This window comes from Harpegnathos saltator, unplaced genomic scaffold (genome assembly GCF_003227715.2).
Source record: "Harpegnathos saltator strain DR-91 unplaced genomic scaffold, Hsal_v8.6 scaffold657, whole genome shotgun sequence".
Classification (NCBI taxonomy): Eukaryota; Metazoa; Arthropoda; class Insecta; order Hymenoptera; family Formicidae; genus Harpegnathos; species Harpegnathos saltator.
Genome location: NW_020230490.1, coordinates 663545 through 683695, shown reverse-complemented (window position 1 = coordinate 683695; position 20151 = coordinate 663545). Strand labels below are relative to the sequence as shown.

The 20151-nt window shown below is 44.9% G+C and overlaps 1 protein-coding gene across 6 annotated transcripts in view; it reads right to left on the bottom strand.

Annotated features, from left to right (window-relative positions):
* Lapsyn (Leucine-rich repeat activity-regulated protein at synapses) overlaps positions 1 to 16144 on the bottom strand; it is a 62649-nt gene extending 46505 nt beyond the window's left edge. Inside the window, exons 1-3 of one of the 6 annotated variants that reach the window (XM_025304886.1) lie at positions 15810 to 16127; positions 15137 to 15232; positions 13893 to 14405 (exon numbers count right to left, since the gene is read on the bottom strand). In XM_025304886.1, coding sequence (XP_025160671.1) covers positions 13893 to 13941 — 49 coding nt within the window. In that variant the 5' untranslated portion in view covers positions 13942 to 14405; positions 15137 to 15232; positions 15810 to 16127. The other 5 variants (XM_011152391.2, XM_011152392.2, XM_011152393.2 and 2 more) reach the window with 5 other exon arrangements.
* Between the last annotated feature and the right edge of the window lie 4007 nt (positions 16145 to 20151).

Below are 20151 nucleotides of genomic sequence, written 5' to 3'. Positions count from 1 at the left end.
AATTAATTATAATATATTATGTTGAAACTTCCTTTCTGTTCTGCTATTCACATGCACAAACGCCAACGACGTTTTTACGTCCAAATTTCACGATGTACTGAACATAATTGATAATGTTGCGAATAATGTGTCGATGCAAATTTGTGAAAAATACCATTGCAGACTGTGTGCGACCGCGGTGGAGGCGAGAGTCTGTCCTGTCGCCTCTCTAGTCGACGATTATTCAGGAAAATAAGGCTCGCGCGGTAATCCCCCCGTTGTCGGATCAATCGCTGTCCAGCAGCGGGGACTGTTTGCGGGGAGGAGGGGAGAGTTTGACGAGATCTCGAAAGGTTTTTCGCCTGGTCTAGATAACCGATAACTCCGGTCAGCTTTGGATGGTACGAAGGAAGGCGAGTAAGTTGAGTAAGTTATGCGCCAGCGGGTAAGCACACAGCTAGGGTACCAGGTGGAAACTGGGTCCAGATGGCCGCCGGATATCTTGAAAGTGTGTGCGTGGAAATTCGCCTACGCACGCGTACGCACACACGTGCGCGCTCGCGCCATCCCGGAGACCCGGAGAAACTCGAAAGTTAGTCGTCGAGGGAACAAACTCTGCCTTGCGTGGGCCCGCGCGCTCTTTTCGCGCACCAAATTGCACCGCGATTGTTCGCCAAACTTATCCGTAAAGTGCAACGTTTATAGCTGTGGAATGGAATCTTCAGGCCGAGGTGACCGCAGAGAAGATACCGAAGATGTGTCGCGGATGATCACACGCGGAATATCGATTACCGACGAAATTTCTTTTCGTCCCTCTTGCCTACTACAACACACGCCTACAACACAGCGTGCGGCGCCACAAATTGCGATGAATTTATTATCCCACAAAGACACCACAACCACACGCGTCTTCACGTCGAGCAATTTTGCATTTCTTTAGACAACCGTCTACAATTTCATTGTCCATACTTTGACGTAATCGCGTATGGGCAACGAGTATGGGCAAAGCGACAACGCGTTTGTATATTTGGGCCGATAATCTTATTTTATCGGTTATTTCTCCCCAGGAATTTTATCGCAGGCATATAACAAAACGTAACGATGCGTTAGTCACGTTGCGCAACAACACGCTGTAAAGAGTGCCGAGCGCAAAGGCAAAGTTATCTCTTGATGAGAAGAAGATGCCTCTCGTGAGGAAAAAGATTCCCCCCGAGCATTTTCTTCATTTCCGACGCACCTTCTCCGACGTCGTTTCAGATCGTTTCAGATCAGATCGGAAAGTCTGAAGAGTGGAATGTAAAGGAAGGATCGATTGATTTGAAAGGAATTAAAAGAAGACGCAAAGTTTTGCGCGCGGCCGGGCGGTAGAGAGCGGTGGTACGTATGCATTTCCTCGCGGGGAAATAGATTCTCCGTTTCCAAGATATTACACCGGGGCGGAGCGGGGCGGGGCGGGGCGTAACCGTGGCGCAGATTCCGCCGTGCGAAAGAAGATATATCGCGTGCCATCGAGCGCGACGGATAACGCGCGGCTATAGAAACGCGGCCGCGAGTCAGCTAGAAAGCGCGCGCGTTCCTGCTCCTCCTAACCGTTGTTTTTCTTAGGAGGGGAGCGCGAAAGAAGTCTCATGCGGTTTAAAGCCGCTATCATATTTTGCCAGGCGGCATTCTATTCTCACCGCGTCCCCTCCCGGCTCCACGTACTCTCCCGATCTTTCCGCGGTTATTACGAGTAATATCACGCAGCGATAGATTGGCGACGCGCAAAACGCCAACGAAATCGTGGACCCCTCCCCCTCTCCAGTTCCAGTGCAGTCAGCGAAAAAATATTCGATATTGAATCGCGCGCGGCGTGCATATTCCTCGCACGCGTCGAACGTAGATTGCGCGGCGATTTTGTACATCTTTCATTTGGAATATAAATAATCGTAAGGCAGCGCGGGATATTAGAGAGAAACTCGAAATTGTTGCGATTTACCGTTTGCGATTTCTGCTGCGTGGCAATGTTTCTTTCCGTTTTCTCGCCGAATTCAGTCGACGAAACATTTTACGTCACTCTCATAATAACCCGCATGATGAACAAGGAAGACTAGAGATTTGTCGCTACAACGTCATATATGTCCTAGAACGGTAAAAGCTTTGTTTTGAAAAAGAGATTATATTTTTATTTGGGGAGCTATAGCAGACAGCTCAAAACGGACTATCTCGTGTCGACAAAAAATTGCATTTTTGATACCTCGACGTTCCAATATCTCCGCGTGCGTGTGGTGGTGGTGGTGTGTGTGTGTGTGTGTTGTGTGTACGTGCATGCGCGTGTGTGTGTGTGCGTGCGTGCGTGCGTGCGTGCGTGCGTGCGTGCGTGCGTGCGTGTGTGCGTGCGTGTGTGCGTGCGTATGTGAATGGCATGTCACTACAATTAAGTGTACACATTGGGAGAGAGATATTCAAAAAGTATAAAATTTGCACGACTGCGCGTGCCGGATGACGCGGTGGATCGTTTTACTGGTTGAAATATCACAAATTCAGTTTGGAGACAGCAATCAATGCGCTTTTCTGAACGCTCTTAACAAAACTGCGATTGCAACGAAATCAGTATGCGATTAAAATGCGTTGAAAAGAATTTGCGCGATATTACCAAAATATTTAAAACCACATACAGAACGAGACGTGTTTCTCTGCATTTTTATGACATAGTTTATAAAATAGAGAGATGGGTGGATGCGAAGACTCTTGTAACTGAATTTTTTTATTATTTGCGCACATCAGAATAACTCTGCTGTATTGTCGGAATTTGTAATATACTATTCTCTCGTTTACGACAATTGTGATACTGTTTAATAATTATTACCCTCAAAAAGCGAAACATTGCATCTTTTCCAAGAATGTGAAATTGATATTGGATCGTTCTCCAACATTGACGACGTACTGATACGGAGAGCGAGAGTCGAAGGATAAAGTGTTATAAGAATTTCAGAAACTCGACGCCGTTGCAGCTGTCTGCAGCAGGACCGACAACGTGTGTGCGTGTGTGTGTGTATAACGGCAGGACCGCTCTCGTGTGTGACGGCGCGTTGTTAATTAAAAATTTCTAATCTAATCTAGTCCCGCGCGCGTGCGCGCGCAGTCGTTGAAAAAGAGAGAGAATAGATGAAACCTGCCGTTATCAGGACCGTGGCGTGTTATCGGAGCTGCTCTCGACCGAGCAGCAGGACCTGGGGAAAAATTCATTTCAATTCTGTTATCGTATTAATTAGTCCTTTGTGATAACCTGTTAAACGGCGGCGGTTTCAGCCGCAAGCAGCGGCGTTTCCAGGTCAAGAAGGAGGCATTAAATACAAGTGCGCTCGCAAACTAATTTGGGGTAGAGGGTAGAAAACGAGTCACACACGTTGTTCTCGCGTTTACACCGCGTCTACGCGCGGAAACGGGCGTCGGCTGAACCTGAAATTTTTTAATTAGGTACCTGCACTAAGCGACCTCAAATTGCTCGTTAACGGCCGGGACGGTTTTGTCCGTCGGTAAAAAATGGTTAATTAATTCTAGGAGTGTCGCGAATGTGTCATCAAACGACGAGCCGCGCGCGTGTCATATGTATGTGTATGTGTGTGTGTTTGTTCTCTCGTGCGCTTCACTCGATAAATAATAATTAGGTCGGTATTTACGCGGAACCGTAGCAACCGTGTTAACAGGTGCTATACGTTACATTCGGTCGTTATTACCAAGAGGGAGGGGGGGGAGGGGAGGGAACGAATCGCGCGGTTACATCGTTATGCATCGGAAAGCTGCGCAGGCGGCGTCGCGGACAGTGCGTAGCAGCGAAGCGTATCGCTTTTCCTGGGAATAAATTCACAGCTATGGTCGTACCCAGATACACCCTGCGCGCATCTCCCCGTAATCGTATAGCTCAAAGTTTCTGGCGGTGCGTGTACAACGATGCGTTTACAGATCCGCTCAAAGAGCTACTCGCTATCGATCCGCCCTATTACATCGGGCCACCTGGAAATTGATACAGTAAGCCTGCAACAAATCCCATCCGGGATGAACGCGAGCACGAGATAAAGAACAAAGTGCAGTCGCGCGGATGCGATGGATGCTCTTCGATCGCATGGTCTGCGGACAATGCGCAACATGCGGTGGCTCGAGCTAGAGCCAGCTCGAGAGATGGTTTAACAACCTTCTTGGTTTAAGCGCACTTTCTTGGACCTAACGATCGAGAGCGTGGCTCCATTTTCTGCGAAAAATGCGACCGGCCGCCATCCCTCCCGAGGGAAACGACGTAATGATCACGCCCGCGTCGCTGCAGCGCGAACCAACTGCACCGGCCGCGTGCTGTTCCGGCATTAACATCTGCCATGCACTTTTCATAGCAAGGTGCATCGCGCAAGATACCGCGCTTTCGAGCCTTCGAGCGAAATACGCCAGGAATAATAACGAACATGCCGCACACACACACACACACACACACACACATATATATATATATATGTATAGCTCAAAGTCGATTTCGAAGCAGCGACTTGATATTGCATTACGCCGGGCGGTGCTATGAAAACGCCGGGGAGAACTCTACTCACTCTCGGCTATTGTGCAACGTAACGCATTCCCTCCCGTTGTTAATTAGCGACTTTTCAACAGTCAACCCCGGGTTACCGGAGGTACCGTCTCTCTTCCTCTCTCCTGGGAGAAGCTGCAGCTTTTGGGAGAGGTGCACTTGGGGCATCCCCCCATTTTTCGATAATATCCTTTGATTAGCGCGCGATAGCGCAAACGTAGAGATCTTAGCGAAAAGCAAAACAAGTCCGGAGAAGAAGCATGACCTAACGATGACACTCGGCTAGAACCGACTACTAAGCGGCTAGGAGGCGTATTTTGGAATTTTAAGCCGAACTTGTGCTAAATGCGGTGTCTGCGGCCGCAAACCGCCAATGAGGGATCGTACTTGGAGTCGAGATACGTATGCGCGCACCGGCTTAATTCAAACGCGCGCATTCGAGAGTATTAAATTTACGGCTTTTCCAAAATCCGCTCGTAACTCTCATTACAGCCTCTCCGTTTTAACGGCGTTCGCGCTTATAACGGCAGCGATCGCTTTTATTGCTCGAATCTACGCCACTGCTGACGAAATTAATTTTATACTTATCCGCGTTGTATGTACCTTTAACCTTTCGCCGCGAGTGATACATAGAAACTGCGCTGCTTTGTGTGCGCACGTCTGCGCGGTACGGAGAATATCGTACCTCGATATATCTCGATTGATTGCACAGTACGTACGCAACGATGTAATACGTAATACGATGTTTTCGTACTTCACTTACTCCACCTATGAATATCGTGACAGAACAGGAAAAAAAAAGACACGAAAAGTGTTGGAGTCGAAAGAAGATAAAGTTACGAGTAGAATCAGGATGCCCAGGATGCTCGACTCGTAACTTTGTAAGACTAGTATTTATGCGTTTCGGAAACATTTCCGATTCTTCGCACTTTAAATTCGTTACGTCGAAATAAATTCCGCGCTAATTTACGTGCAGTAATTAGCGACGCGAAAACTTGGGATGATACGGTCGTAATTAAACACCGGTAAAAGGCTACACACCGCATTATATCTCACCGTCGCCCGCGAAACCCGCTTAATGTTAATTTCAAATTAATGTAATACCGATGTTTATTCTTCGCCTCTGCAGCGCGGAAGCGCCGCCGCGTTTATAACGCGGATCTCATTTTAATAGATTACGTGGCTAACAAATTTTGCAATTCCCTACGAATAGGATAGATTACACTCCGGGAGTGAATAAAGAAGAAGGTTATATATATATATACCTCTATTCATATAACTACCCATTTAGCGCCAAGTATTATTTAGTCCGATGCAAAGTTCACGTTCAACAATGCGGTATCAAAGTGGCACACTGTTCGGTGAAAAATGTAACGTTACCAGATCTGAGACATGCACAGATCCACGTGTACAAACGTTTCTAAAGTACGGATCGAAAGTACGGAGAGATAATTGAAAGAAGAAGGAAGTAACAAAGATGTATAACCTAGTCTGACGTTTTATCATTGAAGGTGATAACAATTGTGAGTCTTGCTTCAATGTATATGCGTGCGGTGAATTTATAAAATATCTAAAGAGTTAATTTCATCGGCGGAATGGAAACCGGGGTTTAATTACCGGTTAGGTACTCAGCAATAACGTACTCGCTAATCTTTAATAAACGGCTGTGCACGCAAACGACTTTGCCGCACTCAGATAACCGATTAATTTGTTTGTTGTTATATCGGTAATAATAGGTTTCGCACTAGCACGCTGTCCAATATCATCGTGTAACTTATTAATTTTGCAAAATTTAGATTTAATTAATGTACAAATAACAAAGAAACACACACGTATAGAATTGCTTAAATGTTCAAAAGCGAAAGAAAGCTTTTCGCGTCTTTCTAGTACATATCATGGTAAGTACATCTAGTAATAAGAAGAAGAAATAGAAAACCTCGTTGCAACATAACATCGACGCCAACAATATTATCGATAAGACGTCGATAAAAACGTCTAAAGCTTACTTATTCATAGGTCATCATTCTTGTCCTACTTGTTTCTGTGAGGTCGTTGCCCTCACCGTCACGTAACACAAACTTATTATAAGGCCGTTTGTATTCAATTTTGCCTTAATTTTGATGGGAACGTTAAAGCTATTATCGCGCGAGCAGAATCTCTATTATTTGCATTAATTTACATTGATTTATTATCGTAGGAAATACCATTTCTCGTCGCCATCCTGCCATTAACTTAACCGTTGCGACTAGAAACTAAGGATGTTCACGAGACGACATGATAAGAAAGATAAGAAGAAGATGTTTCGGTTAAATCAACTTGTTAGCTTCTCCTTCCTTTTTTCCTCATGATCAATGAACCGTGCCTCAATCCCTCATTTTGTTCGCAATAAGGGAAAGAGCACACCTACAGGTGACAGAATTTCCCTCGTGTTTTCTATATTCGCACTAGCTATTTGTAACCTACAAAATTTTACTTCCCCCTTGCCGTGTCTGTTGATGACGTTGAAGCTGTCTACAACTCACTATCTACTACTCCTCGAATTGCTCTCGCGCTACTCTTAAGAGAAAAATGCTCCATCCAGCGTACGTACATGTGTGTATGTACATGTTTACGCAGCGCATCAGCTGTTCGCCTCGTACCAAGCGGCACGTTACAAAAGGAGTCACGCCGAGAAGCGCGCTCGCGTATCGATTCTTAATGCCCGCGCCGTGGCCGCGCGCCGCGCACGCGGGAGCGACTAAACGTATGACGAGCGATACTAACGATTACTAGCAGCTATTAGCAACCTCCTCTGCGCGCACGATGTAACAATCAACATTTCTGTGTGAATTATCTTTATCTCCGTGGCGCTCCGTGGCGCTCCGTGGCGCTTATCGAGCCCTGCCGAGCGCGATCGTGTTTCAGCACGTAACGCGCGGCCCGATAAAGAGCCAAAGATTGCAACGCGACGAGATCCATAAACTCGACTATGTTAACGTATCGATGAAGCAGCGTGAAACACCGCATCAATATTATTCTCGTACATTTGAATAGTAGTATATACCTCTGGTATCACGAGGACGCTTCATCTCATAGAACGTGCACCGAGGAGCAAATACGTGAGCGAGGGGCAAGTCGAAATCCAACTCTCTCTATCGTTCACCGACTTCACCACGTGGTCTTTTTATCTAGGCCACGCGCCTTTGGTAAAAAGTTTTTTAATATTCTTCCGCACACGCCCCCCCCCTCTCTCTCTTTCTCTCTCTCTCTCTCTCTCTCTCTCTCGCCTCTCGCCTCTGGTACAAATACCTCCAGAGAGCGAGAAATGTCCTTTTTATTGCAAAGGAGAAGCATTTCCCGCGAACACGAAGCAGTTCCCTACCTCAGACATGTATAATCCCTTATATTTTCTTTATAATTAATTCCTATTGTGCAGAGGAAAATGCTATTGCGCGCGAAATGCGATGTTTATCCACGGTAAAATTAAATCGCGTATATCTCTCTGGAGGGACTCCCTCGAGATGGAGAGACGATCGTATCGCCAGTATTTTTAGCTCGATTGAAAACGTTATGGAACGCAGAAAAGAGCGCAGAATGAAAGAAGAATGCATTTCACCTCGGTGCAAAGTGTACAAATTGTTATCCGTTGATTGCAAACGGATTAATTAAATTCCTCGGCGAGATAATAATAAAAGATTAAATTCACAGGATGCTGCCACGCTGCAAAACTTTGGGCTCGATCGTTTTCCACCTCATCCCTCTTTCTTCCTCCCCATTTCTTTTCTTTTTTACTACTACTGCAAGATTCGGTCGGAATACGCGTCTCACGAGAGAGAGAGAGAGAGAGAGAGAGAGAGAGAGAGACTAAGTGTATGCCAATTAAATAAAAATTAAATAAAAATTATGGCGAACCGCGAACGCCACGTTACGCCGCGTTTCAATGTGATTTATCTATTAACGGCCGTTTACCATTTACGACGATTCGATTCTCGCTCCATTTACTCAATGGATAAAACTGTGAAAAGCAGTCTTTCGAATAAAGGAAAGAGTGTGACGCCACCTTCCGTCTCTCCATCGGATTCAAATTTTCGCATTAAAAGTGATTCAGTTTCTGCTCGTTGAATGCTCGCCGACTACAACGTACAATTAGTTTCATCGTACGAACAAAGAGATGTATGAGATAGCGTTTCCCCACATCGGAAAAAGAAACCAAAAGAAAAAAAAAAAAACAAGAAAAAAGGATGTATCAACACTGTGAAAATTCCGTTGACGACCAGAATACAACCGATTTTCGCGTTGAAAAGTGAATACGATAAATCCCTTTCGGCTTCGGTTAGGTTCGCCGTACGTACGTTATCAGGACGCTGAATCTCGCATCGGTCGACACCTGTCATTATTCACCGAGTGTCGAATAACTCATTTGCTGAAAAGAAAGAGGAAAGAATAGAAAGAAAAGAAAAGAAAAGAAAAGGAAAAAAAAGAAAAGGAAAAGTGCGCGATCGCGCTTGAGACTCTTCCGATCGGGCTTGTCGTCGCTTTATCGGCTTTACGAAGAAATAATAAAGAGACTCTGACACGAACAGATACGGACGATATCGCGCTCGCGTCGAGTGCCTTATGTACGAAGCGCTCGCGCGCCGGTTCGTGTTGCGATTTCGTGTTGCGTGAAAGACGATAATCGTGATTGGCAATTACGGCCTGGAGGACGAGGAAAAAAGGGGCGGAAGAGTGGAAAAAAGAAGACCGCGCGACCAGGTCGGAAAGTGCGTCGTCGTCGTCGTCGTCGTCGTCGTCGTCGCCAGCGGATCGCCAGCGCGAGCCCGCATGCAAATTGGGGCTTAATTTGTTCGTTAGCGCGCGCGCGCGCCCACTGAAGAAAAGTTAAATTAAACCGGCGGAGATTCCGCGGCTAAGTTCGTCGGGACGATCTACATGTACGTGTGTACGGGCCGTGTCCTTAAAATGTAAGCGTAGCTCGCGCACTCAACTCTCGTTGTTATACTCATCGAAACTCGATGAAAAAAGTTGTTCCTTCCTACGCGCACGCGTATCATAAGAGATCATAAGATACTTGGCGGGTAACAGAGCAGTCTTCTTTCATCTCGACACTTTGGTATTTTCTTCACATTTTTCTCTTCGAAATTTTCCTCACACCGAATGATGCGTCGGTTGACACAACAAAAATCATCAACACTGTGTGTATCGCTCGCTAAAGACGACACCTGCACCTGTGTGCAGAATTTTGACCCTAAGCAGCGGAAGACAATACAATATATATAACTCTCGGGCAACTCTCGGGAAAATGCTTTAACGTCACAAATAATTAAACACCGAAGTAAACGTTCGCGGTGCAGCGCGGAGAGCGCGGCGCGCGATATTTCGCAGCGGCGTATAACAGTCTCGCGGTGAAATGAGAAAACGCTGGCACGCCCGAAGTGGGACTCGAGTGTGTGCATTAAGATACACACAACTCGTATAACGTGTCCTCCAACGCGCGCGTTCCACGGTAACCCACAAAGCGCCGCTCCTAGAAGCGCGCCGTTTCCTCAAAGAAAACCTTCGATACGAGAAACGATTGCGTCGTCGCACAATGCGGCGAAAGCAATTATTGCCGCTGCGCTCGTTCGTGAACGGAAAAGCAAGCAACGCCGCGCGCGCGCGCGCGCGCGCGACAAGAGTCGCAAGCGAAATGACGCGGCGATGACCGTGACGCGCGCGCGCGTGCGCGCGCACGCGTTAATACGGTCGCCTTTGTGAGCGAACGAGCTCGGGAATTTCAGGTGAACGTACGTAATTCAGGTTCACGCGCGCTTTTAATCGTTCGCCGCATGCGCGGCTTCGGCTCGCGCGAGTACGCGAGATAGCTTTGCGCGCACTTTGCGCAAAAAGGACACGCGCAATTATCCTCGGCAACTACCCTATGATATTGAAACGCTCAATTTCTTATGATATTCAGAAAGGTTCACAGCGCTACGTAAATACGCGTACATTACATTTACTTTCCTCTTGCTTACTTACGCGGACCCTTTATGGAGAATAACCCTTTTAAGAGAAAGATCCGCGTGAAAATGGACCAAAGTGGAACTCGGACGGGTTGCATAAATGCAATATTTCACGCATATTTCGAAACATTAACATAACTGTAGAACTTGCATGTACATAGCTTGCCTCTCCTCGAATTCACGATAGGTCACGACGATAGGTCATTTGTGCCGTGTATAAAAATCTCGAGTGTAAAAATCACTTGTTCAGGTAATTGCGCGACAACCATTTGTTTTAATAACCGCGATATTAGATCGCGGAAGATCTAATAACACGCAATTTTTGTTGAACATATTTGGTGGACGTTTTCAAATGGTGGTTTTCATTTCGATGGAGGATGAAGGAAGACGATAAAATGAACGGGAGGGAAGAGAGAGAGAGAGAGAGAGAGAGAGAGAGAGAGAGAGAGAGAGAGTGTGACGAAAGTATTAAACGTGCCAAATGCCATAATGATGTGCCGATTAATTCCTGTCGCGTTTTATAATCGCTCATGCATAGAAAACTGGGTAACGCGCAAGCAACATCATCGCATTTAATCGTGATGCAACCAAGTGCGGTTTAATTATCATGCATTACCTGTATTATCTATCAATTACGCGAATGCGAACATAGAAATTGTTCCCAGCGGTGCGCGACCCCGGCTTTCCACGCACGACGAAAGGTCATCCGACCGGATGAAAATTCGCCGCTGGAAATCCCTCGGTTTTTTTCTTCTAATTACAAACGCACATGTGTATTTTCGCAAAAAGTGCTCGAATAACACGATCGCTCGCTAGTAAAAAGAAATCGTCACGGAATAACACGCGTTCTGCTTAACGACGATGGTTATTTTACAACCAGACTGTCCAGCTTTTCCAATTTTCTCCGCAGCAAATAACCAATTTCGCGATAGCAGTCCATTGTGACTTTTTTTCGGTACCGGAAGAACGGTAGCAAGATAAATATACCAGCTTAGATCGATTGAATGGCATAACGCTTGACTAAACACACATCTATCGCACAACGATCGCATCTTTGCTGGTATTTTATCATCATCGTTATCCTCTCTCCGAGCTATTGAGTATGCAGCAAAAAAAAAAATATATATATATATACACATAAATAAACAGAAAGAAAAATATTTTATTGACGGGGAAAAAGAGCGCATCGAATAATAACCTCATATTAATATGTAAAATCTATTTGCCGATATTCCAATTAAATTTGAATCTAAAATTGGGCGGCTCAAAAAGTCATTATTATTTGCTCTATATCTCTATACGCATATAATTGAAAATAATCCGTCCACGTTTACCGCGATTAGATTTTTGTCAAATTTAAAAATCATAATAGTTGCAAATTCCAAATATCATTCCCGCTATAATTTTCTCAATAGACAAAATGTCAATCTTTATTTCTCGCACGGAGAGAATTTATTTATTTATTTTAATCCTTATAAGTATGTAAACACGACGCGATACGTCATAGTGTCGTCGCGTACATATCAGTCTTGCCGCAATGACGTGTGATATATAAATAAAATGAAATAAATGATAAATAATTACATTTTTCGCACAAAATATAGTTAACCGCCGTTAAATAATTCGAGCGACCGTTTCGTCGCGACGGTCAGATTTTTCTCTCGAGTGCGAATTTAGGTCAAAAACTCGAGAGCGCTGCCGGCGCTGTATAGCTTTTAGTTTATGTTCGTGCTAATGGTTTATTGACGGCGACCGACGCGCGTTCAAGTTTCGACGTTTCTGCAGTGTAAGAAGATTACAACGTAACTTGCTGCGAAGTCGGCAAGCACGTCATCTCGGTGCACTTCCACCGACTTGGCGATAAAGATACGCAACGGTTGACGCAATCTTGTTACACCGGTAGAAACAATTCTACGTATTTCGTGTCAGCGGAATAAGACCGACACATCCAGTCGGAACACCCAGTTTGCGAGAACATCGGAATCAATTGGTACTTACCGCATTCATTTTCGTAGAGTTGTTGTGAAAAAATATGAACACGTTCGGAAAGAAGAGAAAATAAAAATTTTGCAGAGTGCGCGACACAAGAGTTGATGTTACCAAAAATATTCACACGCATCGACAGATTGTCATATGTATAACAAATATTTTTCGTAAAAATATTCCAATTTCATCAAAATTTACTACGATGACGAGATATGTGATAACATTGCATTTCTGAAAATCATGTAATTTAATTGCTCTCGTAAATTCCGTCCATCAAATACTACGGTTTTAGGGGAACTGTTACATTTCTGAGTCTCGCCAGTCTCATTCCGAAGACGCGATTTATCAGCGGTGAAGACAGCGAACCCGAGTTTCCATTTAATCACACCAGTTGTACACGTTGCGCGCCATTTTTCTTATACCAAGAGACGCATACTCTCTCTCTCTCTCTCTCTCTCTCTTCCCCTATCTGTTTGAAAGAACTTGTCCGGAAACGGAAAAACGGATCCGTTTCTTTTAAATATTACCGTTCCTAAATGCGATTAAACGCACGTATGACAGACACGTGTGCAAAATTTATTGAACGTACAACGATTCGAATCTCATTCGATTCTCTGACTTCTCAACGGAGAAAACTGGCGTGTGTACACTTTATTAATACATGAAAAATCGAAGGGACGTTACATCTCTGAATCAATATTGGCAAAACGCAGTATGTAGAATTTGTCATTTTTTTTCCACCGATCTCAATTGTGCGTACACGATGTGTACACGCGTTTCGCTTATTTATTATTCATGACACGCATCCACAAAACAAAAGATGTTTATGATTCACAAGCGCATTTACAAACGATCTAAATCGTATCAATTATTCATTTCTGGCCTGACTATTTACCGGCATAAATACTTAGTAAAAAAAGTACTTACGTCACGTTTCTTATTCGAATCTTAAAACATCGGCCGACTGTCTACCATTCTCTAATTCGGCAGCGTATTATTATACTGCGCTGCCGACGAAAGTCACAATGTGTATATTCCCGAAAACAGTGCCACACAGTATTGCGTACACAAGAGATGCAGCAAATTGATATTTTATCAACGATCGATTTCTGTTTAATCGATTTTTTATTATCAATATTACGTCCAAACAATAAGCGGGTTCCCGCTGCTACACGACGCAGCGATACTGATGGGAAGTAATGCGGGCAGAGTTTATACGGTCACGCACCTTTCGTTCCTTATAAATAAAAAAGAAAATAAAAAAAGGAAAGAAACGGTCACCTCCTACTATGTACAGAGAAAATTTCAGCCGCGGTAAGAAACTCGTTGGGAAAAATGGCGGCGACGCGCGAAATTGGATCGCAGTCTTCGCCGGGAGGTTTTTGCGCACTCACCTATTCCGCTGGCGGGCCATCGTTTCCAGGAGATCCCAAAGAGCCGCATGGTCGAATGTCGTTTCACAAAGACCCGAAACGCAACGCGCCGCGGTCTGGTTTGGGGCTGGCTGGCTGGCTGGCTCGCTGGCTCGCTCTCTCTCGCTCGCTCGTTCGCTTTTCCCTTACGCGGCGAACAGCAGCAGCTGTTGAGCTACAGGCTGTCGCTGAGACCGCATACGATCCCGCGCGCGATTTCACGTATACACCGTTGCAGTCGTCGTCGTCGTCGTCGTCGTCGTCTCGTGATATCACGCGTGTGCGCGCGCGCGCGCACACACGCGTGAACGGAATTACCGGTGAGGTGAGAGGAGTAGAAAGTCTTAGAACGCCGGTGTCGTCACCGAGACTTTTCGTCGTAAAGTGAGTAAGCGAGTGTGAGCGAGCGAGAAGAGGTGCGTCGCGCGCGCGCGCGCGCGCGCCACCGAACGACGGTGAATCGTCCTGTAGCTCGTGCGATCCCTCTTCCTGAACCTGTTCAAGGACAGACGACGCGCTTGCGTCGTAAAAAAAGGACGCCCAGCAGACCGCCGCGACGTGTTTTCTAAGCATTCGTCGATACGATATATATTCGTCGGTACGACAAATACGCGATACACGGATAGCTTGCCCGCACGGACACGTTGGAGCAATTTTGGCCTCCGCAAAAGTTGCAATACACGGTCGAAAGCGAGCTGAGCTCTTCGGTATAACGAAAATTTTACCGCTGACTGAATGTTTCCTGTGGGCGACTTTATTCTTGTTTTTTCGCGAGAGAAAGTTGGAAACGCCGCGAGTTCACGGAAACGGAAATTTAATCTGAAAGAGAGTTGAAAAAGTCCGGTTTCGACCGCAGCTTACGGGAAGGGGAAGGGGGAAAGGGCGAATTAACACAGCTGAAAATTGAATTCTCGCGAAATTTCGTAATCAAGCGTCGATGCTATTCCCCGCCGGACGGACTGTGATTCTTCGCGATATCCACCGCGGCGAGAGTGGATTCTCGGCAAGAGTTTACGATCAGGAATCGATCGCGCGGATCGTTTGCGCGGATGTGAAGCACGGATTGGCTTCGTGCCAAGCCGATAATCGCGGATCAATCTCTCTCTCTCTCTCTCTCTCTCTCTCTCTCTCTCTCTCTCTCTCTCTCTCTCTCTCTCTCTCTCTCGTCATATAAAGAAAGCCAAGTTGTTCAGAGAACGGTTCTTAGCGGCTTCTCAGATTCTCACCCGTGATGCGTATACGATAAAGTCGGAGACTGTCTGAGGAATATATTTCTGGCTCGTCCACAAGTTATCGATGATTTGCGAAACTAGAGCAGATTCCTGAGATGAGAAAAGTAAGAGAAACTGCTGAAACAAAAGTTGCAAAGTATCGGCATTCTTCACGGGACTGGTCAGGAGTGAAGTTCGTTACGGTAGAACGCTTTGAGCTACACAACATGGGGAATCCGTTAGCGCACAAAGGCAACTTCTCGCGCTTTATCGTTAAATCGCCGCCGCCGACTTGACGCGCGCGTCCGCCGAATCAACGCTTCTCTCGAGCATCTCGCGAGGCTCGCCTGCTCGCGAGCGAAATAAACACAAGAGTAGCATTCACTAAAGATACAACGTATCGTAAACACATACACACCAACGGTTCCGAAGAAAAGGTTAAATCGCCGCCGCCTCCACCGTCACTGCTACACTCCCAACCGTGACCGAGTTTTAACGGTTCCGAGAGAGAGGAGAGAGAGAGAGAGAGAGAGAGAAAGAGAGAGAGAAAAAGGAGAGAGAGAAAGGGAGAGAGGGGGAGAGAGAGGGGGGAGAGAGGGGGGGAGAGAGAGAGAGAGAGAGAGAGAGAGAGAGAGAGAGAGAGAGAGAGAGAGAGAGAGAGAGAGAGACGATCCGCGAAGAATCCTACCGCGCGCAGTATTCGTAAACTCTCTGCCTGACTCGTCCTCGAAAAGTGCGGCTCGAATGACGGTCGCGGATTTGTTTCGTGCGTGTACACGTACGGGGTACGCGCGAGATTCAGCTGCCGCACACTTTTCTTGCCGCGGATCTGTGCTGGTCGCGACTGCTACTGGCAACGAACTCGCGGACTCGCTCCGTCGCTCGCGGAATCGAAACGTCGTCTCCGAGATAACACGAGCGACAGACGATCGGCGAATAGAAACAAACATTCACCCGACTGAAGCTGCCCCGACGAAGTCTCGCGCTCAACTGCGCGACTGGCCGCTAGCGCGCTACGCGCTAGCGTAGCGCCAGTCTTCACCCCCTTGTTCGTATCGAGGACACGACACGGCGCGCGAGAGAGAGAGCCTGCCTACCCGCTGCGGCCGCGCCGCGCCGCGGACGCGGACCTTGCCTTGATCTCTCGTCGCGTCCTTCGACAGCGCGTTGCTCGCTTGTGTTTATTTTACCTCTGTTTACATGCGTGGAAACAAATCTGTCGCGCGGCGCGCGTTCGTTACTTTCACTGCGCCATTAATGTTTACAGAGTTAGAATCTAGTAGAGCCGCAGCACACATAGGATTAGGAGATTAAACGCAAGGAAAGGAATAAGGAAGTACGTCCTGTGTGATGATTCATTTCATATGAGCATATCAAGTATATATATATATATATATATATATATATACATTTTATCGGATTATCTACAATAGACGTAGACGTACTTTAAGACTAATGCGTAAGCAAGACTGCTTACCATGTAAAATCAAAATTTCTCAAAAAATGCTTTAGATTTAGGCGTTTTTCTTTTTCTTCTTTTCATTTCTCTGCTTCACGATTATCCTTCGCATTAATTCACATTAATCGCATTAATGATCACAATTAATTCACATTAATTTCACGTTAATCTTCTACGATACAATAGGATTTTTAGATTATAGTGTACATCTAACTATCCCGATACCGAGTATCAACTTTCTAAACACAGCAAGATCTCTCTCTCTCTCTCTCTCTCTCTCTCTCTCTCTCTCTCTCCTCTCTCTCTCTCTCTCTCTCTCTCTCTCTCTCTCTCTTTCATCGAGTTGGTTCTCACAGCGATATTCTTCAACAAGGGAAATAGTTTGCTACATCTATATTATATCTTACACTACTTGACCTGAATGGAATATAGATATTGAATTCTTTTACATAATTCCATTATCTCAACGCGACGAATATGTCGTCTAGTGTACAAATTATACCTCTTAGGATTATGTAGGTCGAATGAGGCATGTTTCTAGATTTTACGATTATGAGATCTGTTGTGACTCAGCAATTCTTTGATGAACGAAATCTGAAAGTAAAACTGAGTGAGAGAGGGAGGAGAGAGAGAGAGAGAGAGAGAGAGAGAGAGAGAGAGAGAGAGAGAGAGAGAGAGAGAGAGAGAGGGATATATTAGCTTTTGTTTATTTTGTTGAAAAATATGGTATGTTGGTTGGTTTAAAGAGGGATGTACTGTATAGGATGCTATCCATTCTCTCGGTAGTGGAGAATTAAATGAAAAGAGATCGAATTGAAATTTTTCTTAACACGAGTCTTATTAATATTTAATGCTCGTCGTGACTACTGTACAGTTTATTTTGATGAGAAACATTTCTATGAGATTGAAACTCACTGGCCGCGAATTTGTTTGGATAAAATTTTATTACATATCGCTCGTTTAGCATCTTACGCGCAAGTAAATCACAGTGATGTGAACATTTCTTTGCTCATTTATTGCAGATTTCTCTCTTCAGTTCAATTTTTACGCGTCGCATTTTACTCGTGCGTGGGTCTTGTCGCATATTACTTCATTATATTTCTGCAACCGTCAACACCGCCGTCAAATTAACGATGATAATATCTGTCGGGTACGATTCAACGTAGCGATTAATTACGTAGGAAACGTTTTCATAAATCTTTCGCGTGAAATCCATAATAAATAATAATACGTTATACATTACCCAACAATACGACAATTTAACATCACTCCATGTAAAGAGGTATCCATTAATAATAATACGATCTTGATTCGCCGCGTTAATTAAAGCGCAAGAGCCGAAACTGCGTTTCCGGCCAGCCAATTGAAGTCTCGCGGTAGAGAGAACTGGCTGTCGAGGAAATTTTAATTTCCATAAAACTTTTCAGATGTATGCAAAGTGGCACGAGATGTAAGTTCAGCAAGTTTTCATTTATCCGTGAAAGTGGATTTCAAAGATGGCACTATCTATCTTGCGGCTGGATATATAAATCCATGTTCTCGCTTTCGCGCTCGCAAACTGAAAGTTGGCTTTGCCTATAAAAAGTATTCAACTTTAATTGAGTAGCGCAAATATATCTGCGTAAATTATCCGATTCCATTTGTTACATATCATTATGCGCACGCATAAAAAGAGATTTATTTTAAAAAAATTTACCTTAAAGGTAATTTTCCTTCTTACATTCTGAATATCGATTCTGAATTTACGAGAAAGATATTTCTTCTTTGTTTATTTCGGTAGTCTGCGCTATTCGCTGTTGCATAACAAGCGTATTGGAGCGCATTGCTGCGTTTCCAACGAATCTCGTTTGGCAAGAGACTGTTCTTTAACATTTTTCACATTTTTCACGTCTTGCACAACGATTGCAGTGATTTGCGGTACAGTTAAGAATACAAAAGACGATAATCCGCAGATGAAAAGAAAAATTGTCGAAACGCGAATTACTTCGTGTAGATAAATTTCGGACAAACTTGCAACTGTCCAACGTTCTTGCGTGATGCACGTAGAACGTAGAAATCAGCACGAGCGTTCAAAGAGGTTAAACGCTGGGATATGAAAATCCCAGCGTTTTTAATTCGCACGTTCTTTCGCAGCCGTCTCTGTTAATTTTGTCGTTCACGAGCGAGTTACATGGAGCCGTTTGAACAACACTTAAAAGGACAGGGTTCGCCGTTCGGTTGCGTTGGAAAGTAACGGCAAACGCAAAAGCTGGCCGCCAAGTTCGAGAAGCAGGTCGGGCAACTTTGCACAGGGTACGTGAGCATACCGGGCTTTCCACGATTTTCCTGAATTGGAATTGACAATGAAGGTACTTGAGCGCCGACGTTTCGATGGAGTTGAAGCGACAAGTAATAAACTCTTGGAACTAACAAGTAGTAACGATCAAAAGGGACGGTTGATTTGCATAACTGCTAACGAGGTGTAATATTACGATATCGAGATGCTCGTGCTTTTCTTATTTTGACGAGAATATCAATATTTTGTCATTTTTCTCTCAATTGAGATGAAATTTAAGTAAAACCGATGCGAAAGTCTCCCTCTCTCTCTCTCTCTCTGTGAACAAATCGGGTCGAGCGTCTTTAAACATTCGTGCTTTTGCGAATGTTTACAACACAATCTATAGACGCGCTGAATTATGAACGTCAATTTATTCCTATTTATTTTTACCCATGAATATAGATTAATAAATATAGATATTGAATGCATATTGAATTTTGACATAGGAGCATCTCGATACTATAGTCGATATTGAAATCGACACTTTGGAATCGATCGAGGGCGTGCTGGCGCTGGCAACAATATATCACTGTAAGTAGGTTATTGCGTTTGAAAACTACACAGAATCGTTCAAAATCAAGAGAGATTGCGCAATGCATTAGGAAAGACCGACCGAGCGAATAGGAATTTTCGAGAGAATTTTGTCTAGGCTGCTCTGCTTCAGCTGATGAACAGAATTTAGACCGCAAAAGAGTAACATAAGCGACGCCCGTCGTCGATTTCGCAACACGAGAGAGACAGAGAGAGAGAGAGAGAGAGAGAGAGATGATGATGATGAAAGAGAAAGAGACACGCGCGAACGAAGACGAGGACGACGACAACGTGCGTTCAAGTCGAAAGATAGACTCGCGAATCGATAAGTTCCATCCGAGTTTCTCGAGGCAGAAATATAACGTAATGTTGATCAGAAGATGCCGGTATCTCTTTCTCTCTCTCTCTCTCGATATTCGAGGCTGAATCGCGATTCCCGAAAAATTCTCGGTTACCGGGGGGGTGAAAATTTTCTCGCGAAAATCGCGAAGACGCGAGCTGATGTCGCTTTATCGCAGTCTGAAATTAATGTTACAGCGCGTGGGACGTTACGTCGATTTTACTCAGGCACTGTGCACTCTCTCGTGATTTATAGAGTACAGGCGGAAGTAAGATTTACAACCACGCTTCTCCTACGAGGAGGTCGCGTATTGGCGAAAGCCACAGGCGCCGTGTATATAAGTCATCATATTTTATTATGTCGTTAATAATAATCGAGGAGAA